Source organism: Pecten maximus, chromosome 3 (genome assembly GCF_902652985.1).
Source record: "Pecten maximus chromosome 3, xPecMax1.1, whole genome shotgun sequence".
Taxonomy (NCBI): Eukaryota; Metazoa; Mollusca; class Bivalvia; order Pectinida; family Pectinidae; genus Pecten; species Pecten maximus.
The window spans coordinates 49,595,905-49,621,872 of NC_047017.1; the positions used below are offsets into that span (position 1 = coordinate 49,595,905).

At 35.6% G+C, this 25,968-nt stretch overlaps 1 protein-coding gene across 1 annotated transcript in view; it reads left to right on the forward strand.

Moving 5' to 3' along the window:
* The first annotated feature begins 2,564 nt into the window (after window positions 1–2,564).
* The window catches only part of LOC117324446 (fermitin family homolog 2-like), a 45,206-nt gene continuing 21,802 nt past the window's right edge, over window positions 2,565–25,968 (forward strand). Inside the window, 6 exon segments of the mRNA XM_033880302.1 lie at window positions 2,565–2,928; window positions 3,049–3,338; window positions 13,848–14,081; window positions 20,999–21,216; window positions 22,115–22,386; window positions 25,131–25,233. Coding sequence (XP_033736193.1) covers window positions 3,212–3,338; window positions 13,848–14,081; window positions 20,999–21,216; window positions 22,115–22,386; window positions 25,131–25,233 — 954 coding nt within the window. The 5' untranslated portion in view covers window positions 2,565–2,928; window positions 3,049–3,211.

Here is a 25,968-nt window from a genome sequence, read left to right on the forward strand (position 1 = left end):
ACAGTACATCATTTCAATGTAGTGTCCAACAGTACATCATTTCTATGTAGTGTCCAACAGTACATCATTTCTATGTAGTGTCCAACAGTACATCATTTCCATGTAGTGTCCAACAGTACATCATTTCCATGTAGTGTCCAACAGTACATCATTTCCTTGTAGTGTCCGACAGTACATCATTTCTATGTAGTGTCCAACAGTACATCATTTCCATGTAGTGTCCAACAGTACATACTTTCTGTGTAGTGTCCGACAGTACATCAATTCCATGTAGTGTCCGACATTACATCATTTCCGTGAAGTGTTTGACAGTACTTCATTCCTGTGTAGTATCAGATAGTACATCATTTCCATGTACTGTCCTCCAGTACATCATTTCCACAGTACATCATTTCCATGTAGTGTCCAACAGTACATCATTTCCATAAAGTTTCCGACAGTACACCATTTCCATGTAGTGTCCGACAATACATCATTTCCACGTAGTGTCCCACAATCGGTGCTTGTTAGAACAGTTCATGTCTGAGATCCAGTAACGACCAATTTCACTCATCATCTATCATCTGAAATAAAACAGCAAGAATGGTGTTATTTTTGGGGAATAGATATTCAAGTAAAATTTTACCACAGTAATTAACAATCTTTACATCTGTCTGTCACCATTTTGTTTGTCTGCATAGTTCATGTAAAATGTTTCAGCAGAAGTCATGAATCTTTACCTAATGTAAATGGCTTGTCTAATCATAATCACTCCTGGCTAAAGTTCTAAACCAATTAAAACCATTGACTGTACAGTTCATTCGATCATAAACTTTCAATCTCAACTTCCACAATAACTGATTACGATTTAGTAGAGACATGCGGTCCATATTATCACTCTGACAATGATGTTGGAAGGAATATTATCTACATTTTGTATTATGAAATAAATATCCATTCTGCAAAGAACCATTGACTTGAGGCCTAGTGTCTCTCGGATGTTTCCTTTAAAAGTCTACTCCCCTTGAACTGTTTGTTAGATTTTAACCAAACTTTGTTAAAGTCATCCCTGGGTCAAGATAGCATGTTGTCTTCATTAACAAAGAATTTTGATGCAATTAAAAGGGAAATAGAAGCAAATCTTTGAATAGACTTGTTCTGTATGGATGAAAGGATGCAATAAAGTTTAGTCAGATGCACACAGTCTAAAGTCTATATGTATTTTTTTTTTAAGAATTGGTTGATGTTACTGGAAGATAGAATGGCTAATGAAGAGACATAAGTTGCTAGTTCCATCCATTGGTAAATATATATATTATACTAGAGCATTAAGCCAGGGACATTGATAGCATTGTGATTTCGAGCGGTATATGCCTATGTTTTTGGTTATCCAATTTTCGGTTGGAGGAAGCCTACACACTAATTAACAAATCACTCCTCCGGTAAGAGTGTGGAGTGTGCTTAGATTTGCCACCAGCCCCTAAGTGTTTATTAATAATTGCTCTGCTAAATTCTAATACTAATTAACTCCCCCTAGTTTGAAACTTAGGAATCAAACATTTCTCAGGGACCAAATTCATAACGATCAATTTTTCTTATAATTTCAATATTCTAGATACAGGAGCCAGTCTAGAGTATGCTCAATATGTTATAACATACTGTCAAGCATATATTTTGGTTAACACATTTTAAACTCTTGATTCCTTTTAGAAGATGTTTTACATAAAACATGTCAATATGTCCCTGCCATGGCCACTAGCTACCAATATTGTTAATATGTGTACAGTACTTGAACTATTGGGCCAAAAATCTGAAATGATCATCATGGTCTCGGATAAGCCCTAAAAAAGTAAAATATGGTATGCTAGAAAACATGAAATTCATTAATTAGGGGGCCTCTAATCAGTAATTTGCTCCACCCAAATCTTTCTTGGGCATTTTCATTTAGCTCACTTAGCGATTTTCATTTAACAGTATTGTTTAGACATTCAATGTCATTATATTTAAAAATCTGTCTGTTATAAACTTACTCGTCTAGGTCTTAGAAGATTCAAACAAGAACTTTTTATGTTAAAAATTGAATTCTGAAGATTTTTTATATCTATGTTTCATGGTTGCTTTTATTTGTGTATTTGATTTGTGAAGTTAATTTTTCTCTTTTTATCATAAAACAAGTTAACGTGCGTGCTTAATTGGACTTCAAACACATTACAAACACATGAGTAACACTACCAAAAGCCAAGAAACTTGAAACCCGTTCGGGATTGGTAATTCCCCTGTAATGTGACGTCATTAACAGGTACTCGACAGATAAGTGTTTCGTTGTAAGACGGGCAACGATTGGTCCGATTTTTTTATTAACATTTGAGGGGTTTCCCGTAAATATCAATCATACATATGTACAAATTCAATATATAGATACGTTGGTGTATTGTCAAAGTTGATAATGCATTACAGATGCAATATTTACAACCTATGTGCTGCTTAAACGATGCTTAGTGTGATGTAGTAGCTCAACGAGGGAAATCCCACAACCAATCAAAATCCGTCTAACGGCAGATGGGAAGTTCTCTGAACGTAGATAATTCACTTCCATATAGGGCAAGCGGTTTGAGTCATTGAGACTAGTAGTAGTCTATTCGATTCGTAGTTTGGTCGTATGTGTTTGGGTTTTGTGATCTATGTCAAGTTCTCATTTGTTTATCACGAGGTCAGGAGAGGTTACTGAGGACATTCTGTTCGTTAAGGGACGTCAATGGAATAAGGTAAGCAGAAAAAGAAACAGTTGTTCTCGACGGACTTCCCGAATTCGAGATCGGCCATTACATTTTAGCAAGTGACCTAGAATCGTTGTAAACGTAAGCTTTATCATTCATTCACGCATTTAACTCACGTCTCGGACCGCTCCATCGACGCAGCTCAATCTGCTGATGTTGTCTTGTAAAACGTGTAAGTTCAAATATTACGGTCGAAATTAATCTATCACAGTCAACTGGACCTACACTGTTCGTCCGTAACTTTGGAATAAGTCGTATTTGTTTACAAAACTGATTTTTTTTTATTTTCCAGAGAATGTCAGTTCCTAACCTCCCGTGAGTTGCTTTGAGGGCAAGCTTTGGTTATGTTTTCAAGCCGGGATTTACCTGTTTAGTGGATTTATAAGTGTGGTTTGTTAAAAAACGAACAGGCCTTGTGTATTAGATTGTGTATTTAAAGAAAAAAGTACGTGAAAATGGCCAGCATAGACGGGTCATGGAATCTGACCATCACGGTTACGGATTTACAGGTGGAGCGGACCCTCCGAGTGACAGGGGACCTAAACGTAGGTGGAGTCATGGTCCAGCTGGTGGAGGCTCTAGGTAATTATGTAAACAGTATTTTTATAAATTTTTGATCCCAAAGTTTTGCAGTTTATTTTTCATTATTATAGAAAAGTACCAGTAGAGTTGACAATTAATTCATTATTTTTTTCCTGTTAAACTTTAATAAAGCATGCAGATTTGGTTTTAAGAAAAACAAAAACAAGCCAGGGAAGAGACCTATATACTAAGTCTCTGGCCAGGGGGACCAAATATTAATTGACAGGCTTAAAACAGGAAACTTACTTAAAAAAACCCAGTTTAAGCTGCTTGATTTGATTTTCATAGGTCACTTGAATGAAGTCTCCACAACTTTTATACCTTTTTGTTTATTTAACCTTCTTTTCCTGAGTGCCCTTTTACAAGTCGCACAAAATACTACCTGTACTAAGGGCCAGTTACACAGGCCATCCAGTTGACCCTTACCTGCAGCCATCCCAAAGTCAAATAACTATTTCTCAGAATTCTGAAGTGTCAAAACATTGTCATATAGATCTATATACGTCCCTTCTATCCCAAGAGTAAGATTTCATTTGAGGGGAGATAGAAAAACATACTCTCAAGTGTCTACTGACTGGCCTGGTTATACTCTTGAAAACTCTTGTGGAATTTGGGCTGTTCTCCAAAAAATCCTACATTAGCAAGTAAAACAGGACAGTCTTAATGTTTATCATAAACATCCTGTTCATTGTCACCAGGTTATCAATCCAAGTGGAAACGACTGGTCATTTTAGTGACCTGGGGGTGACACAAACTCGTTATCTAGATTTGTACTGTCTGGATATTGTTGACAATTGTTCTTTTACAACATAAATATTAAAACCAGAGACAGGTAATGATTTGAAAGTTAGTAATTATAAAATAGATTTTTAGTTCAAGGGGGAAATATGTTAAGAGAAGTCAACCAGTTGAGCATCTATAGCTATTGTATTACAGCACAGTGTACTTAATTTTGACCATTGTATACCTGTGTTTCTACCATCCAAGGTTGTAATCTTAAATTGTCTAATACACTTTTACAACACATGTAAAGTGCAAAGGTATTTTCACATATTTGGACGAATGTAAATGTAGCCTACCGAGAATTTGACCTGATTTCACTGGAACCAAAATTATGATCATGTATATTTCAGGCATTGCTTATTGTCTGTTTATAACTTGTGGAATATTGACTTGTCTTGCTCAGCAGCAGAGAGGGAGCAATGTGTTTCTATAGCACAGTGTACATATCATTATTCATAAAGGGTGAAGAACCTTTGCTCTCACTCATACATACATGATGCATTTTGACAGTGGCTATGAATTCAAGCTAGTTACCATTGCTATATGTAGTTTCTTGTTTCTTCTCAGAAAAAAAGTGAATATAAAATACGACCATATCGGATGATAAGTACAGAAGCCATGGTCCTTGTGATAAAACTTAACAGCTATAAAACTGTCTTGTCATGTCTGGCTTCAGATTCCAGGTCAGAACCTTAGTTATAATGTAACCAAGACTGCTCTTTGGTTAAAGATTACTGAGAAAGATTACAGTGCATGACTATAGCTATAGTTTGAGTGGTTATGCATGGTCATGGATGAAGAGGGACAGAGAACATCTGGTAACGGGGTTATAATGGTGTACATTCCTGTGTCCACATTGAGGGCTAGGTTAGGTCATAAGGTACGCAAAGACACCATGTACCTCCAAGCTCTATAACAAGACTTCAACACATAGTACAACAAGTGATGTAATGTTTCCACTGGAGAACTCCACCTCACACTTCTCTGAAATAAATGAATTACTGTTGTAGACTGGTAGTATATTGCTTTACAATACTCAATGGATATTTTTTTAACATGTGTTTGACATGCTAGAAGCAGATAAACTTTTTTCTTAAATAGTTCATTCATACATTTCCGGTGAAGTACAGAACATAGTGAATTGGGTTTCTGTTTAGGTGTTGAAAGCCTTTTGGATGGTTACTCAGTAGATTGATTTTGTTTGTGCAGGAACATGTTTAAGGTGGAGCATTTGTGAAGTGATACAAGACAGAATACATAACGATCACAAATTTGTTTTTCCCCTGAAAAAAAGTTTGTAATTTGTAGATTATGGCCTAGTACCTACAAACTGATTTAACCTAGTATAACCCTCACCTGCTCAACAGAGGCTGTATAATAGCTGTTTGGAGCTCAGGTAAAAATTACCCAGCTGGGAGGGGTTGTCTTGACACCTGTAAACAAATGACTGTCCGTTATGTTGTGCACCTGTACTGACGCAGATACCACACACTGCATGCTGTACACACCTGTGTATTAACACACCTGAATGATAGGTGTAATATACTGCTGCTCATCAAGAGTTTACCTGGAAAACTAACTCCCTTTGTTGATGTCCTTTATACAAAACATGACAATATATTTCATCCTGAAATTTTTTACTTGAAGGAAGTGTTGGGTTGATAGCGCTATTACCCTACATAATAAGATAACAATGATCATTGTTTTACTTTATGTAGAATTACCAGCATGGTAAGGTTGTTGACACTGATATTTCTGTGAACTGAAGGTTAAAATTTGTCCGCTGTGTTTATAGTCCTGGCCTACATACAGTTGTAAGTTAAATGTGTATATGAGGGTGTCTTGACATACTTTCACCAGACCTAAGGGTCACATATCTCTACAGACATATCCCCTGTCAGCAGACCTTGCACTGCTATCAGTTCTAACATGTACTATCATTTATTGTGGGTGGGGTTATGACAGGAATGTTGGTGAATAGTGTCAGAGGAAGGGGTATACCAAAAAGCAGGACAGGACACTAAGATTGGGGTATAGGAGAGCTTAGGGAATCCAGGGTACTAACTTAAAATTGCCTTATTACAGCTAGATTATTTGATGAGTTTGTTTATCAGTGAAGTAAAACAGATGATTTGAGCAGTGTCAGTTTGACTGTTAGTCGGGAGGCTGTCTGGTACATTTATAAACATTGGCAGGATTGACTTAGAGCTTCGTTCTTGGGTGTACCTTGTTAATGCTTCAGGTACTGATAGAAGTTGCTAAAATACTCTGGCCTTTATATGACACTCATGTTGAAAATAAAGTTAAAATCGGGATAGTTATATAGATATATATATTTACCTGGTATGTGCACCGGTACCTTACCTTTTTTATTTGGATAAGTTATTTTATATGTGTAAGAATTTCAGTAATGTAAAGTATAGTCCTGATCATGATGGAAATGTAGTATCTTGTAAAAATGCTGAACTAAAATGGCTTATTGTAAAATTGCAAGGTAGATAAATTTCTGCAGTATAAGATCACAGTATGTATTAATGTTACAAATAGTATATATCCGAGCCTCAGGTCTTAGTGTCCTTCGTTGGTGGTGTATTATATCTAGTAAATATAATATTACGGTCCATGCATGAACAAGTTTAATGGGATACGAATACAACATGAATGCCTAAAGCCGTTTGTCCTAGAAGTGGTCATCAGACTGTCTGCTAATTGATATCGATGAACATGAGAAACTGTCATTAATCTGTAATGTGTTACTTCCTGTGTGTGATGGATGGTGGTCCATGGTGTGAAATCTATCAACTTCCTGTATAAATCATATAATTATTAGCGATCTACACATTTATTCTTTAAGGAATTTTCCTGGATACTTTAAAGAAACTTAATATTTCACACCTGTTGGTAAATGAATTGCAGAATTGTCCAATGTAGCCCATGGGAAATGTACAATCACAGCTTTTCCATGACATTTATGAAGGATTTTCTTGTGTCTTTTTGTGGCCTTCATTGATGTTGACTTAGCTGTCCTGTTTCTAACTGTGAAAGGCAGAAAGCCATTATTTGTTTGATCGATCGGGCTCATAAATTTTTTATTTACACTTCAAACTTGAAACTATGCAAACATAATTTCAACGCCAGTAAAAATATATTCATTGTAACATGGAAAACTTTTGTATGCTGTTAAATATAGTATTATTCCATTATTATTTCATGTGTACAGCCAAAAATAATTTACGAGTTAAAAATTTGATAAAGATTGATTAAATTTGCCGAAATTTATTGGTACATGTACATCAAATTACAGGTATATTGTTCATAATTAAAACAGAAACCTGAAACGTGTGTTTAAAACAGTCATTACCATTAGATGTGATATGGGAGATAATGCATTTTGACTGTTGCTATGAATTCAATCAAACTGTCCTATAGTTGTTATACTATAAATCGTTAATCTTAGTCTTGTAACAAATGGTTTGCTGAAGTATAAACATCATATACTTATCCACTAAAACAGATATGTGATTAGCAGCTACACATGTTTAAGGAATGTTATTGTAGAGACCCAGTGTAGTACACACAGATCTGTGTACTTGGTATTTATAATTCTGAGATAACGATCTGTATTTGTCGACTATAATATGCTCCATTACCTGTATAATGATTAAACTTATTCAGGTCACATCTGTGATTGAATACATTACAAACGTATCAAATCAAACTTCGCATCACGCCTCGCTAATCTTTTTAGATTAAATCAAATACTGTTCTTGTTTTGTCCCAATTATTTCAGGAAAAAAATTCCTGGCATTCATATGTAAGTCACCTCTATATATTAATCAGTATTCAATATACAGATAAGTTCACAATTTTAAGCATAATTAGACTTGATTGATACTTTTTATTGTCGAGATATATGAAGGCTATATATACAGTATGAGTAGACGCCAAACATGACGTAAGGTGCTTGATTAGATAAATATTTACATTTAGACATGGTGGTTTATCTGACAAAGTTCTCATTGCTTCCTGTCTTGCCTGAAATCAATGACTATTTGGTATCAACTATCAGCGTGCTGGCCTGGAATGTTTCTTTGTAGATGTACATGGAATGTTGTACCTGATAACCCTGGGGTTGCTCTAGTTATATGTAATTACAGTTTGACTGTCATGTAGCATTATTATTACCAATTCTGTTCATGATCAATTACTAAATTAGACAATGTTACAACCATCCTCTGCTCGAGTCTTCAACATGTCTTCAACAGGTCTTTGCTGAATTATGTAGGAAATGATCATGATCCATTTTCATATTTGATTGCATTAAGAGTCTGATTATATTGGATACTGTGTTTGGAACAGATCTTTGAACTGTACACTTAGCTAGCGGTACTATGTTGCACCTTTCCTTGGCAGCCTCATGTAGAACATTTATTACACACGACTCATTACACAGTGCAGTGAAGTGGCCTATCTAGCATGTCCATCAGACTCGGCTCTGATCCTTCTCTACCCTTCTTATAGCAGGCATGCCAAACTCTTTTACCAGCAGCACTGATAGGGGCGGACATGCCTGGTGTACTGGGATCTCTAGATAGGGCTATCTTAGATTGGATCTTTGATGTTAATTAGTACAGTACACAGTCAATGATACAGTAATAGTAGCGACATACACTTGTGAATCATACCCACAATATCCTCCTTACATAATTAAATACAAAGAGATGGATATCAGATCAAAGATGATTCTATTATTTCTGTCATGTTTCTATATTGCTGCTACACAGGCTTTGGTTTTGTCATCATCATCTATAGGCATATGGATGTTTTCAGCATGGTAATAATGCATTAATAGATATTGCATTAGAAGGATGTGTATCTCGTGATCAGAACAGCCATTTGATGACATCATTTTAGTTTTCTTTATTGAAATTATCATTCTATTTGTCAATTATAATAATTAGATTTGATGAAATCGAGCTGACTTGAAGCAAATCAATATTGTTTTTATACCTGTTAAATAATTAAAAAGTACATTGGCATTTTATATGTCTTGAAAATTCATTTGTGGGCAATTGCAAACACTAACAAAGGTTCAAAATCCAGGTAAACTGCCAGGTAATTAAGCTACCACAGGTAAACCACCGCAGGTATATTCTTAGAGCAAAGAATTTATTCATGGAATATTGGTATATATGTGATCATGAATATTAAACAGATATTGTTACATTTTGATATAAATTATACATATTTTGAAAAATGATAATTTAATGGGTGTAATGAGAGACAACAGGATATAGCTGTTTCCCTCATACAGATTGTTTATACATATGGAAATACATATTGTTGAGGTTGAAAATACACACAAATATTTACTTTATGTGAAAATCATCCGTCCTAATTATGCTTTATTTTTATTGAAAGTGCAAAAGTTGGTGTTGGAGCCTGATAGAATTTGGTACTGTTTACCACAAGCTAGAATACAATGGTTAATGTTGTAGATGTGTAGATAGTCTCTGTATAAAATAATGTTGTAATGCAGTAGTATAGGTTCATGATTGATGAAATGTAGATTTCTTTATTTAATAATACAAAAATGTGAGAAGTAAACAAGTAAAGGTGAATATATATAACTTCCACTTTCTACACATTTGTCTCGGAAACTTACTCTAATGTTAAACATATTTTTTGGGCCAAGCGTTTGTTACAGTGCATTTAAATTTACAGTTAGTGAATTTTTATAAAATCAGTTTAAGAGCTTTGGAATTGAGGATAAGTAAGATAACTTAGCAGAAATACTGTTTGACCTTTAAGTTTTTATACGTTTACATGTACTGTATTCAAATTAGTACAGATTGTACACTAGAATAGTTTCTGCGTCTGACATCAGTATAGTTTTGTAAAGGGGTACATGCATAAACAATATTTTGTAATCACGTGTATGATGCGTGATACATGTATACAATATGTACGGTGTATACACATACATTGATCTCTTTAGATAGTTATGTCACAGTACCTGCAATAACTCACATTTTAAGATACTGGCATAATCTCGAATTTTATGATTTATTGCAGGAAGAATTAAATGTATTACAGAAATCAGCTTATGACTAGTGTTAACAACAGCTGTGTTGGTTGGTAATATAGTAACATGTTGTCATTCAAGTACCGACACCCTATATAGCTACCTACCGGTAGTCTAACATTAGGATACACACAGCTCTCAAACAGATGTGCAGTAGATGTGATTCAAATATAATGACGTGCCTTCATGCAATAATTCACTTCTGTAACATAGACTAAAACTAGTTAGCCTGCCGATGAGCATGTACACCCTCAGATTTCTTTCAATGGATATTTGATGGCATGTTCGTGTAATAAATAAGATAATTATACTCAGACTCATTTCTGGAATGTCCTGTTCTGGTTTCATCGATTCTGAGCTGAAAGCCAAATTATGTTGCACTATTGCTACAGATGATTGTTGGCAGTATAAAGCTGTGAGATGCACTTCAGAGTACAATGATAATATATAGATGGGGGGAGTAATTTGTAGATTGATGGTGCGTCCATATCACATAGACGAAATCGAAGTTAGGCAACATTCGTTACGGGGCCTTTGATGTTTACAATTTGATGCTGACGTTGCTCAGAGGATACAATAATCAATGTAAAAGATATATACACTCTTCAATCAACCAGCTGTCAATATGGTGTTCGGACTAATGGCCGGAAATGATGAAAGAGTTAAAGTCTCCAGTGATGTCATGATTAAATCATGGCAGAACTGTAATGTAGAGGTCATGATCAGTAGATGTTTGTCAAGGTCGTCAAGGTTGCTGAATTTTTTCTTTTGGTCGATGATTATGATCATGTGACTTGAGCTTTGTTGAAAATTTAAAGTGTCATTATATCATTATGGTTAAGACTTTATTCGGGGTAGAAATTGTCATGATTAGATCCTAATTATATATATAAGTTGGACTTTTTGTAAGATGAAGGTTCATTGTCCTTGTTTCCTTGACAACAAGAATATTGATCACACATCCTTGATTGCTAGCTTATAGTTTCATTTACCAATTACTTAATTCTGGTATTATATATGTTAGCTGTTGTTTTACACTCCTACACTGTTTAGATCTGTCAAATCATGACATGTTCAATATGTTGTACATATAATACGTAATTAAAGTAATAATTGAAGTGTCCTAAAATGTCTGGAAGGCTCTGGGCATGTGTGGCTTCACTGTTTAAAATATATGAATAATGTTTGTAAAATCACACTGGATATCATATTCAGTACTGAATATATATTCAATTATTTATAGGAAAAACTGTGAAGCTGCTATGGCAACATCTTCATCTAGTAGTCAAGTTTCTATGGCACACATACAAATATAACCTGTAGGTACAGCCGTAACAGGTACAACATGACCAGGCCACCATACAATTGGGAAATATCTACCCTGCCATTTACATGTATGTTGATGTATAGACTCTCCAATCTTATAAATAGACTTCCATCATGGCATGAAGCCGAAACCATTCAACCCCCAAAGAAATATCACATACTAAATGGATTTTATGTTGATTCAATTAAATTGTTGCCAAATATAAACCCATGGTATAAAATGTGATTAATTATATAAATATTAAATGTAATATTTCTGTCTAGGTGTAAAGTTTCCAGTAAATTCACCAGGCAAGAGAAATTCACTGAGGAAATTAAATGAAGTACATGTACTTGTTAGCAATAACCTGAATAACATACGGCTTGTACTGATTAAGATAGAGATCTTGATTTAGAGATTAAGTGCCTCCTAATATAGCAATCAAATTTCTCCCATTGAACATATACCTGGTGAGTGTATGATTCAGCCCCTTATAAACATTTTCAGTTAATGACACTTTGAAGTATGTTTTAAGACCAACATGTTGTTCTGGGAATGAAATCAATTACTACATTTAGAACTGAACTAAAACTACAATGATATACTCTCAAATGGTCTGGAAGAGGGATTGATCCAGGAAGATACTTGAAAATTGTAACGAGTCATAAAACCATTGAAGCAATTAATGTATACCAACTCAAATATACTAAGACTATTTACTATATATATGTGTGTGATGGTATGTAATTTACCTGTGTCTTGATAAAGGGGCAGATTGCCTCGAAAATTCGACAATTTACTTGTCTGTACTGTCGTTATTACTACTTGACAATTATATATATATATATATTTCTCTCGTACAACTATGTATATATATATATACAGTAGCTAACAGATATGAGTGATGAACGTTTAAAATGCGGTCCACAGGGATAGAAGTTTAAACATGTGATACACAAATTCATGTTTGTTGTAAAATCCATGTGACAACATTTCCAGTCTGATGAATAATCAATGATGATAACTTTAATAATGATAATAACTTTGCTGGGGAATGAAGCTGCAGAGGTCACTGAAAATGGCAAATCAGGCTATTATTTATAGACTATATACCTGTGTTACCTGTACATTAATTATTAATCTAATAAAATCATTGCCTTTATGATTGTAGTTTTGAATATAAAATGGGGGTGGGCCATTTTTGAAATGTATACTATGTGTACTATATAGATCAATACACCTAATAAAGGCACAACAATATTGATCTGAATAATTTTCAAATGCAATGAAATAAGGTGTGTAGACAGATAATTGATGGGCAGTATACATTTATAAGCTATATTTGATAAATGCATTGTCTTTGGAATAAAGACGGTTTAATTAGGAACTGATAGTAATGAAGTTCATTTGAATGTGGTTGAGAAAGAATCCAAAGAATTGGTATACAACCTATTTGGTTGTTGACATATATATATGTTTACTAAGTCAACACTGGAGCGTGCTGCCCAGTGACTTACTAGGTAGTTGGCACATTGTTGGAGACTGGGAGACTATCAAACCTACAGAGGTTTTGGCTTGATTACATTCTACTACTTATCTTATAATTGATCAGCAGGCAGGTGAATGGGATTACTCAGTATAACTGTACTGGGCTATTGGAATATTTTAACCTGATAATATTAGGAGATTTAAAGGTATTCACCAATGTAGGGTCAATGACATGCGGCCGTTCCTCTAAAAGACAGCCATTGTATTACGTTTACTGTGTATGTCTATTTGTTATGATATCACTTTCAGTCAAGTTGACCCAGAATTAGAGCTATAGAGATAGATACTAGGGTAACAGTACTCGGTACAATAGTTTTCTCCTATCACTGATTTTATCATAATACCAGCAAGGAGAAATGGTATTCCAGCCATGGTATAGCATTGATTCTATCAGTGGTACGAGGATTTTCCTTTATCGACACCATTAGAATGGTGCAATGAATTGATACTACCAGTATCTTAACTTTATGTACCTGCTGTATCCAGACCCCTGCCATTGTCCCCTCATCATGAGTTAACCTGTTGTTATAAAATCAACTGAACATCTTCGTATGTATCCCCTGAGTGGTTCAGTTATGTGGCATTTTACATGTACATAGTGCACAATGATTTTCCCAGTATTAATACATGGGCTCCCACTCCCATTATTCAATGAATTTCTTAAATATTAAATCATGTTTAGATGAAGAATGTACCAGTGTCCTGAAACTTTCTCAATTACATTCATCATCTGTATTGAAATGTACATACTTAACAAAAATAAAATAAAATTTGTTATCTTTTTCAGATATTGCAATGGACTGGTCAGATCATTCTCTATGGTGGCCAGAGAGAAACACATGGTTGACAAGGTCAAGGTCAACCTTAAACCAGTACAATGTACAGGCTGATGCCAAACTCCATTTTACACCCATGCACAAAAATGTACGAGTGCAGCTCCCTGACCTGCAGATCATCGACCAAAGAATGGACTTCTCACGGAATGTTTTCTCTGCTGTCATACTACTTTGTAAAGAATTAGGTAAGATTAATCAAACTCCTGACATTACCCAGTCGTGGAAACACTGTAACAAAGAAAAAACAAAGGGAACATTCAAATAGGACCATATACATAATAAATTGAATTGTTTAATTGTTTGGCTTGAACACCATGGCCAGGTGTCAGATTTTGTTTTAAGAAAATTACCCATAGAGTTTTCTTCTCAGTAAAAATAATTTTTATAAAAAATTAGGGACCAAATTTCCTCTTATGTCATTGGTTTGTTCTGTCTCTTTCTTTTGATTGATTACTTTCTCAGTTACTAACTAAGCTTATTAAGGGGTCTGTGGCTAAGGTCAGATAAAGGGTCTGTGGCTAAGGTCAGATAAAGGGTCTGTGGCTAAGGTCAGATAAAGGGTCTGTGGCTAAGGTCAGATAAAGGGTCTGTGGCTAAGGTCAGAAAAAGGGTCTGTGGCTAAGGTCAGATAAAGGGTCTGTGGCTAAGGTCAGATAAAGGGTCTGTGGCTAAGGTCAGATAAAGGGTCTGGCTAAGGTCAGATAAAGGGTCTGTGGCTAAGGTCAGATAAAGGGTATGTGGCTAAGGTCAGATAAAGGGTCTGGTGATAAGGTCAGATAAAGGGTCTGGTGATAAGGTCAGATAAAGGGTCTGTGGCTAAGGTCAGATAAAGGGTCTGGTGATAAGGTCAGATAAAGGGTCTGTGGCTAAGGTCAGATAAAGGGTCTGTGGCTAAGGTCAGATAAATGGTCTGTGGCTAAGGTCAGATAAAGGGTCTGTGGCTAAGGTCAGATAAAGGGTCTATGGCTAAAGGTCAGATAAAAGGTCTGTGGCCAAGGTCAGATAAAGGGTCTGGTGATAAGGTCAGATAAAGGGTCTGTGGCTAAGGTCAGATAAAGGGTCTGTGGCTAAGGTCAGATAAAGGGTCTGTGGCTAAGGTCAGATAAAGGGTCTGTGGCTAAGGTCAGATAAAGGGTCTGTGGCTAAGGTCAGATAAAGGGTCTGTGGCTAAGGTCAGATAAAGGGTCTGTGGCTACGGTCAGATAAAGGGTCTGTGGCTAAGGTCAGATAAAGGGTCTGTGGCTAAGGTCAGATAAAGGGTCTGGCTAAATGTCAGATAAAGGGTCTGGTGATAAGGTCAGATAAAGGGTCTGTGGCTAAGGTCAGATAAAGGGTCTGGCTAAATGTCAGATAAAGGGTCTGGCTAAGGTCAGATAAAGGGTCTGTGGCTAAGGTCAGATAAAGGGTCTGTGGCTAAGGTCAGATAAAGGGCCCGTGGCTAAGGTCAGATAAAGGGTCCCTGGTTAAGGTCAGATTTTGTTTTTAAAGAAATGCCCAAAATTTTTCCCTCTCTGTAAAAATAAATTTGATTTAATCATATGACCCTGGTTTGCTCTCTCTCTCTCTCTCTCTCTCACCCCCCCTGTTTGATTACTTCCTACTTCCTGTGTGTGGGGGTGGGGGTGGGGGGTTGTGCCTGAAGATTGTTCTTCTCTGTTAGAATAATTTTGATTGTGCAAAAATAATTCTGCTTTAATTCCATCATAGGTTGTTGGTTTTCTGTTGATTACTTCCTCGACACTTTTTAAAGAGTTACAGGATGTAGGGATTCTGGTTCTCACTAGCTATAGCTATCACTGACATTTAGCTCCACTACAAGCACTGTATGAACTTCACTGTAGGAGATAACAACTGACTGTGGTTGCCTCATCACTTTTATCATTTAGATGCATTATCACATATTTCCAGCTTGATGGCGCTGGAACAGCACGACTGTCCACTTTTTGTGTTTATGTAGATCTGGTAGAACTTTTGTATTTCTCCTATCTCTCTCTGTAATGTGTTCGGTTCCTGGTCTCTCACGAGTCCTCCAGCCCTCCACAACACAATGTCTGGCTGAGCTGTAAAAAGTTATTTGATAATGCTTTGGAATGAGTAGTAATATTCTGTAAAAAAAAAATCAATTCAGAAAGATTATTTTATGGTAGAAAATAGTTCCTTCCTGTGGTGTCTTTGATAGGATGTTGTGAATGTGCTGTGTATGCTCTAACAGACAATTCAATGGGCAATTACAAAAATTGGAAATTTGTGTCTCCAATGCTGCCAACAGAGGAATTGACTTTCAGAGAAATACTGTATATAAAATGTACATTTGTATATAAAAATCCTGGCCAATTGTTAGCTGATTAGATAGAGTTCTACACGGAGTGTTATAGAATTGACTTTCAGAGAAATACTGTATATAAAATGTATACCGTATTTGTATATAAAAATCCCAGCCAATCGTTAGCTGATTAGATAGAGTTCTACGTGGAGTGTTATAGAAGGATATTTTGATCTTGCTTAGTTTGCCTCCATTCTTATTCTGATATGATAAGCATCAGAACTCGATTATAGTGACCTAAATTCTGATATGATAAGCATCAGAACTCGATTATAGTGACCTAAATTCTGATATAAGCATCAGAACTCGATTATAGTGACCTAAATTCTGATATAAGCATCAGAACTCTATTATAGTGACCTAAATTCTGATATGATATTTTGATCTTGCTTAGTTTGCCTCCATTCTTATTCTGATATGATAAGCATCAGAACTCGATTATAGTGACCTAAATTCTGATATGATAAGCATCAGAACTTGATTATAGTGACCTAAATTCTGATATAAGCATCAGAACTTTATTATGGTGACCTAAATTCTGATATAAGCATCATAACTCGATTATAGTGACCTAAATTCTGATATAAGCATCAGAACTCGATTATAGTGACCTAAATTCTGATATAAGCATCAGAACTCGATTATAGTGACCTAAATTCTGATATAAGCATCAGAACTTGATTATAGTGACCTAAATTATCTGTTGAGATCCAGATTGTTACTGACTCCTTTACTTCTTCGATAATATCTTCATATAACTATCTGATATGTCCAATATATTTAACCATGATCACCTGGGTAATAAAAGGAAATTTTACCCCACCATTTTTAGGTGACAGCTTTAAGCTTGCTATAGGCTGCCAAGTCTTTAAATTTGTGTTCATGCAAGAAAGTTAAAACACCATCTAGTCCTTCCAATGAGGTTTGTTCAGCCAAGGTAAAAGGAACATTTTGTTCTCTTACCCATTGAATTTAGTTTGATATCAGTTTTATGCATCCTACAGTACATATATATATATATATATATAAGATTAATGTATAAAAGGTAGCTAGGTCGTGCAGCATCCTATGGAGTATACATTAAGTTGTTCTATGTACCCGATGTCATTCATCACAGTGTATACCGTGGTGCATAGCACATTCCTGTTTTCGTATTGATGAAGCTTGTAAAATTGATTATATTTAAGCCTTGCTTGATCAAATTAGTTTAGGAAGGATATTTTTCATTGATTAGAGATGTGTATTGCCCTGGACATGCTGGCTGTATTTCTACTGACAGAATCAATGACTCCTATTCTGTAACAATGGAGGATCATTAGTAATTATACCTTAGACACCTGTGGCAATCACGTGTAACTAATACCAGGTATCGATGGATCGTAATTTCAGACTTCTGATTCTGTTATCAAAATAGCCTGTCATATTACTTCTATTTTATGGGTAGAAATCTAGCCAATATTCACGAGGGAAATTGATTTCTCCGGGAAGTGACATTATCGATTATAATATAACAGTACGATTATATCAGACCGCCACCTATAATAAACAGTAAAATCAGGCCAAAGCTCACAAACTGAAAAGAATTAATGCACAACAATTGTTCAGAGTTGTTTTATGTTTTTTCGGTATAGAAATTTAAAGATCAAACGGAACGGATTCATTACAAGGCTTGTTTTGAGGTTTTCCTTTGGGGGATTACTGCCTGTATCTGATAGAGTTTATTGCTATTTATTGTTGTATATTTTGAGAATTTCTATAAATTATTTATTACAGATGATATGAATACCTATATTCTAGTACCTGTCTATTAAAGTCAAACCACAAATGACCTTGAGTTACTGAGGAGTTTGTATAATATGGGTATCTAGGTTCAGATTTGTATAATATGGGTATCAGGGTTCAGATTTGTATAATATGGGTATCTGGGTTCAGATTTGTATAATATGGGTATCAGGGTTCAGATTTGTATAATATGGGTATCAGGATTCAGATTTGTATAATATGGGTATCGGGGTTCAGATTTGTATAATATGGGTATCAGGATTCAGATTTTTATAATATGGGTATCTGGGTTCAGATTTGTATAATATGGGTATCTGGGTTCAGATTTTTATAATATGGGTATCAGGGTTCAGATTTTTATAATATGGGTATCAGGGTTCAGATTTGCTGGAAACTAGGGATGCTTAATTATTTGAGAAGAAATATAGGGATGCTGGCGGAGAGGAAATAGTGAAGATTTTGTTGGAGAGGAAATAGTGAAGATTTTGTTGGAGAGGAAATAGTGAAGATTTTGTTGGAGAGGAAATAGGGAGGATTTTGTTGGAGAGGAAATAGGGAGGATTTTGGTGGAGAGGAAGTAGTGAAGATTTTGGTGGGGAGGAAGTAGGGGCAATTTTTGTTGAGAATTGAGAGGAAGTAGGGATGCTTTTTGTGGAGATTGACCATGGACTATGAGAGATATTCAGAATAAGAGAGAAAGTAGGGGCGGTTTTTGTTGAAGATTGAGAAATTGGAGAATAAGTAGGGATACTTTTAATTTGGGATTGAGAGGAATTATATGATTGCTATTTATTGAAGAGGGGAAGTAAGGACAGTTTTAGACTCTTGGTTGGTTAGGATCAATGGAGACTGGGGATAACATTGCTGTGAAATCTGGGATATTCTGTTTGTGAACTATTGACTCCTGAAGTTAAAATGGACTAGTCCAAGTCTTGTGTACTTTAGCTATATGGGTGACAACTGCTTTGGAATAGCTAGGGATGGAGCATTGATGGTATACACAGCCCTTCAAGGGACACTTCTGGGATGATACTAAGTATAGAACGTTTTTTTTTTTTTGTTGTGAAATGGAGACGTTTGACCAAAGACTTGCTTATTGAATTGCCAGTTTGAGGTAGAACTTAGCCAACAGGATATGATTCCTCTTGGAACTTGGTGGTGTTGGTATTCTCTACAAACTTGTTAGGACCTGTGATATATATAGAGTACATTCATAACAGCTGGTATGACTCTGGGCAACAGGCACTGTCTGTCCAGTGTGAGGGAGGCTGATGATGGATGGGGAACAGGCCCAAACACAACATACACCAACCACTTCCTGCACCACACCAAAACACTCAACCACTATATCCATGTGGTACATTGTATTGGAATCTATAACCAGCTATTAACCAGGCCCATGATCCTCTAGAATGCACTGGATTCACAAAGCCAGTACTTACCAATTGCAAGGTCACATGAATGCACAGTAAAACAATAACAGGAAAGATCAAACATATTGAGATAAAAATGGGCCTTCAAGTCACAATCACCAGTATTACAAGTAATGCTTTCAAGTAAAACATATGTGATGCTGTAAATTCATTGTGAAATCGTGTATGGCAGTTTATGCTTAACTTTAAGATGTATATATATACCAACTGCCACTTCAAAAATATTGTATGGTCATAATCTGTTTTAGAAAGGTGTCCTTGTTTTAACTATCCCGATTAACCAAGTTATTTTCACAGTTAAATGTCACTAGAACATAACTTCAAAGATATTGAATGAAGGGTATAGAAACACCAAAAGAATGATTTTTTTTGTCTTCACTTTCATCCATACATGAAACTTGGATATCTCAATATAACAATCATTATGCTTCCTTCATTGCGGACTCTTCTGAATCTAACATGGATTCTTCAGAGACCAATCTAACCGAGACTCAATTCATGGTCTCATCAGAGTTTTACATTAGGAATATTCGTTCTGACTTTATTTATTATTCATTCATAGATGCTACTTCACTTTGACAGGAGAGTATATTTACCCAAATCCTAAGATAATATATATATATGTATAGTATGGTACCCAAGTTTGCCTGCAGGTACTTTTTACATGTGGCATGTCTTGCAGACACATTATACAACATCTATGTTAAATATCCTCTACTGACGAAGATCCTGCTCAGGGCATGCTAATTCATTTAACTTGTTTATAAGTAGATAAACCAACTCAATGGTAGAGCGGTATTTCAAATATTTGCAAAGTAAATTTGCCAGGAGATGAAACAGAATTGATTTTCCTGGGTGAATTTACACATTACTTGAAGGCATTGTGCATCAGTGTGTGTAACAAACACGATAAATTTCCGTCTTTTTTATGGATCGGTATGTACAGATAAAAGACAGGCCATATCTTCTTGTAATGCTTGATTTCTGGCATGGTGTACAAATTTGTGTGCATCCTTCACAGTGGTGTATGGCTGAAGGTTGTTCTCTATCATCTTCAGTGTTTACACAAATGATGAATCAATAAAATTGTGAGGGAACTGTGTTCTTGGCAGACACAAATTGTCCGATAAGGTCTCATAAAGTTACCCAAGGGTCCTCATGTCCAACATCTTAACCAAACAAGCTTATTTGTCTATTGAAAACAGTTTTTAATCAAATTATTTGGTTTTAAACTAACAGGTTTTTCTTTTCTGGCAAACTTCATAGCACATTCTGTTAGTGCCAAGTTGTACAACAAAGGACAGTAAAGCTTCATCCATACCTCAAACATAACCGCAGTCAGAGAAACTAAAAAAATCAAAAGTAAAAATTGTTCTCCACTTTGATTTATGAATAAACGTCAATGGTTAAAACTTTGTATTTTGTAGGATTTCTTTTTCTGTATTTGTTTTAATTGCTTATAACAGATATAGATGTTATCATTGTTGTACATTATATCTGTAACTAGTATTTTGACTCAATGTAGGTATATTATGTCAATAATTAGTATTTTGATCCTATTTAGGTATTAGACATCCCGAAGAACTGTCGATTATGAGATATTTGGACAAGGATGACCTCAAAAAGAGTATAAAAGAAAATTTAAACCAAAAGAAAAAGAAAGACTCAAAGGATGAAATGGTAATGGGAGTTAACGGAAATGGGACTGTACATCACTCGTCATCAGGCAGTCTGGATAGGCTGAGTCCGTTCAGTAGGAGTCCCGCAGGACCCTCACCTAATGTAAGTTATCTCCCCTTGATCTTACAATGTTCAATAGTCTCCCCCTCACCTAATGTAAGTTATCTCCCCTTTATCTTATAATGTTCAATAGTCTCCCCCTCACCTAATGTAAGTTATCTCCCCTTTATCTTACAACGTTCAATAGTCTCCCCCTCACCTAATGTAAGTTATCTCCCCTTTATCTTATAACGTTCAATAGTCTCCCCCTCACCTAATGTAAGTTATCTCCCCTTTATCTTATAACGTTCAATAGTCTCCCCCTCACCTAATGTAAGTTATCTCCCCTTTATCTTATAATGTTCAATAGTCTCCCCCTCACCCAATGTAAGTTATCTCCCCTTTATCTTATAACGTTCAATGGTCTCCCCCTCACCTAATGTAAGTTATCTCCCCTTTATCTTATAACGTTCAATAGTCTCCCCCTCACCTAATGTAAGTTATCTCCCCTTTATCTTATAACGTTCAATAGTCTCCCCCTCACCCAATGTAAGTTATCTCCCCTTTATCTTATAACGTTCAATAGTCTCCCCCTCACCTAATATAAGTTATCTCCCCTTTATCTTATAACGCTCAATAGTCTCCCCCTCACCTAATGTAAGTTATCTCCCCTTTATCTTACAATGTTCAATAGTCTCCCCCTCACCCAATGAAAGTTATCTCCCCTTTATCTTATAACGTTCAATAGACTCTCCCTCACTTGACATAAGTCAACATAGTGTCCCTTGCCATCCTTACTTCTCTCCCTCACTTAATGGAAGTCAACAAAAACAGGAGAGTTGTCTCCCCATTACTTACCATAGGGTTCCCCCTGAATATTTCTATGCTAAATGAACATTTTGATTATTGTTTCAGGTTTTGGTTTTATATACATTTACATTAAACTTTGTTTTGTTTTCAGAATACATTAAATAGAACACCAGGTTTGACCCCGGGACCTACGATGACCCCTGGAGTCAGTTCCTACAGTGCTAACTCTGTATCACCCTATAATACGTTCAACAGCACCTTTAATGCCAATGGAACAATGTCGCCAGGGTCCATGTACAGTCTGTCGTTTGAAACCTGTATGGAGAATGCTCTAGCCAATAGTCCACCCGTGTCCATCAGGGACGCTCAACCCTTCCTCTACAAGCCAAAAAATTACGTAGAAAAAGCTAGAATTAATTACTCGTAAGTATGCAAGTACAATGATATAATCATTCTCTTTACTATCAGCAACTTCAAAGGTTCAAGAATTTATAGGTAGACACCTATGATAAATAGTTTTCTGGAATCTTTCTGTGGAATTTGTGATATCTTGGCCATGGTTCTAAGTACATGTTCACTATTGGATATATGTATAGAAAGCCAAGCTGTGTATTATTGCGATAATACACACACATTGTCAAAATTCTTTTCACATATTTGTCTCCAAATGATGTCGAAAGTAATTGACTCCTATATGCTTGGTACCTGTAGTTATTTGTTGGACCAGTCTGCCACATACAAAATGTCGTATGTGATTGGATACTCTGTAATTTAGTGTATCCTCTCTGGCAACATGGTAGTTATTTAAAAAATAAGAAAAAGTAATTATTCTGTGGTTTCATACACAGATTGATTCCCTCTTGTATAAGTGAAACCCCCAAAAATGTGGAAAGGACCGTAGTAAATTAGGCGTAACTTCGGTAATGAACTTCGGTCTTTACAGTACAGGCAAACTTGGCACTACATCAGTAGCTCCAATCTATGTAGTTTTATGCAGCAGAATTTGACTGCCTACTTTCCTTTTATATATACTTATTACACACTTATATAACATCACATATTGGCCTATTTCTGTTAATGAACATTTAGCTCTCTCAAATATTTATCCTCATTAGTTTGTATATTCAGTAATCACTTACTTCTGTAAACAGTATTAAATACATACAGCATAATTATCAGTGTCCTTGATAATTATATTCGTAGATTGTCAGAATAACAAGATCTGATATTTACAGTAAAGGTTATTCTATACATGTAAAATGTTGTAATACACATGATGTTCAGCTTGTAGTAAGTATTATTTTGAGAAAATTAAATTAGAAGGGGAGAAGTGTTCTGTACTGATACAAATCTCTGATTACTGTGGTGACATATAGTAACATAAAGGAAGTTTGTGTTGGGTGAGATTTGTGTGAAGAGAATGCAGGGTGTTGGCTTGGATTGTTCCCCTACAGGATACAGGAAATAACGCTTTACTGGTACACATCAACACAACTTATAACTCTTTAATACACATTCAAGCTGCTAACATTTCAATGGCAATACATCATTACTGTACAACAGGATTGGTTCCATTTCAAAACATTTGTAGATTTAAAGTTGAAGAATACAATTTCACCAGTTTACACACAAGTACATTATGAGGTATTAGTTAATCTTTTGTTCTATCTGGTAATGTACTGCATTGAAGTAAAATCATGACAGAAATTGGTTCGAGAATTATTATCAGTCTCTTGTTATCTAAGTCTGCTGGGAAGGTTTTCAGACTTCTTGGATCTAAAGTTGTTCAGAAGTATTTTCAGATTTACTGTAAGTAAATCTGAGGTCTCGGACTTCCTGAGTATAAAACTGTACTAGATATAAAGTGTATGATAGTCAAAATGTAAAACAATAGATAAAATATCTCTTGGTTTTTGCTCTGTATCTTAATATTGCTATCCTAATGCATATGATATTGGTATTTTGTAAGTGACTAGGTCCATCATCAGTTATCTGTTGATGGGGAGGCTGACTCAGACGAGATTGTGTATCTGGGCTTACTTATGTAAACTACAGATCTGTAGGGTTGGGTAGAGCTTGTGTAGTAAACCAGAAGTAAGGCTCTATGTGTCAGGATGTAGCTCTAAGATAAGATAGCCATGTTGATATATCCAGCATCCCTATTGCATCCTCGTGCTGATAGCACCAGCTTCCAAAATTATTTCTACAATTTTTTTATGCTTTGTTCATCGCAATTTTTATTACCCTTTCCTTTTTTTACTTAGAAATTTCTCCCGAGTGAAAATGAATCATTCACGCTATAATTACAGTAGACTTTAATGAGAATATGCAGATGTTTTTCCTGGACATAAAAAAATGAAATATGTGCAGCCGATGTAGATAATGTAGTGGATGAGATTGGGAGGCTCCTATACATTGTGTGTCTACCAGTGATAGTGGGTAGGGTCTACTACTGCACACTGATTGTAGCCAGCTGTACACCAGTCTGATTATATGTATTACCGAGTATTTAGGTCCAAGTTTGTTTGATAAGCTAATTAGACCAACATTGGAACATGTTGGGATTAGGTAGAAATGGAATGAGTAGACCGTCTGGTATGTCACATGGCCAGATGTCTGCCATATGACATGGGGGACCACATTGTAGAGGTGTCTCCCCCTGTGGATCAGCTTCTTAGTATATACCAGGCTTTTTGTCAAAAGCAATATGCGTTATAGGACAATAACAACATTTCCTGAAACAGGCATGACTTTCATGTACATTTTGAATTTTGAGTAGTTTTGTTTAATTTAAAATTCTCTTAACCTCACCTCTAATTGACACAGTCAAGTGTTGTGACAATGAGATTGAGAGGTGATTAAGTTTTGTATCATCACAATGCATTACATTCTCTATACACAGTGTTGATAAACAAATATAAATTAATCTTTATAAGTGAATATATGTAGTATGCTTATAACAATATCCTGTTTTACTGTTAAGATTTTGTTGATTTATATGCATGTTGTATTCACAGGAACCAAATCTTTTAATTGTAATTTGAGAAAATATCTATCTGTCATCAAAACTAAGGATGAGAGTTGAAGTAAATGCTGGTATTAAGTATCAAGTAAATAGTAATGCATTAAAGAAAAAATGTATATAAAAGTTGTTTGGTATTCCACAGATGGCTGGATTCCTCTAAATCTCTGATGGAGCAGGGCATCCGAGACAATGATTTCATCCTCCTCAAATACAAGTTCTTCTCCTTTTATGACTTAAACCAAAAGGTAAGCACAGCAAAACTGAAACATTCAGCATACGTAGCAGCTCATCAGCTCATATCATCCTCCTGCCAGCAAATATTTCAATGCTACAACACAATTTAAAAACCAATAAAACCTAATCTTGCTAATGTGTTTCTGTGATATGACCAAAGAAGTGAAACTATAGCTAGCTTTGACTGGAGTCTGGACGGAGTGATTGTTTGTGTTCTGGTCTGGGCCTCAGAAGTCTCTGGTTACCATGTCTACACTAGGTCAGCTAAACATGAAAATCTAAAATCATCCTCAACTGTTCTATAAAGAGAACAGAGAGATGTGTAGGTAAAGTAGATAAGGTAGCTAGAGGTCACTGAAGGTCATCCCACAGCATCCATACATAGAGGTCATTGAAGGTCAAACAGAAGCAGTGAATCACATGGTGTGGATGTACTCCAGCCGATTACTAATTTACTAAGGGCTGTTTTGTATGAATGGACTGGAGTAGAAGGATTACTATCTACAAAACATGACTGAATCAAGATAAAATGTTTTACTGCTGAAAAATCTTCATTCATACCCAGTTAATGTCTGAAGACTGGTCGACTGACATACATTTTGCAGGTGCTTCACCTGCTGTTTGAAGTATGGGCCCACATGTGTGGTTACTTTACTGCATCAGTGGTCCTGGCAGGGTGATAGAAATATTATCAAGATAAGTTTTATCAACTGGTCTATATTGAGGCTTGTACGTTCATAAGTTTT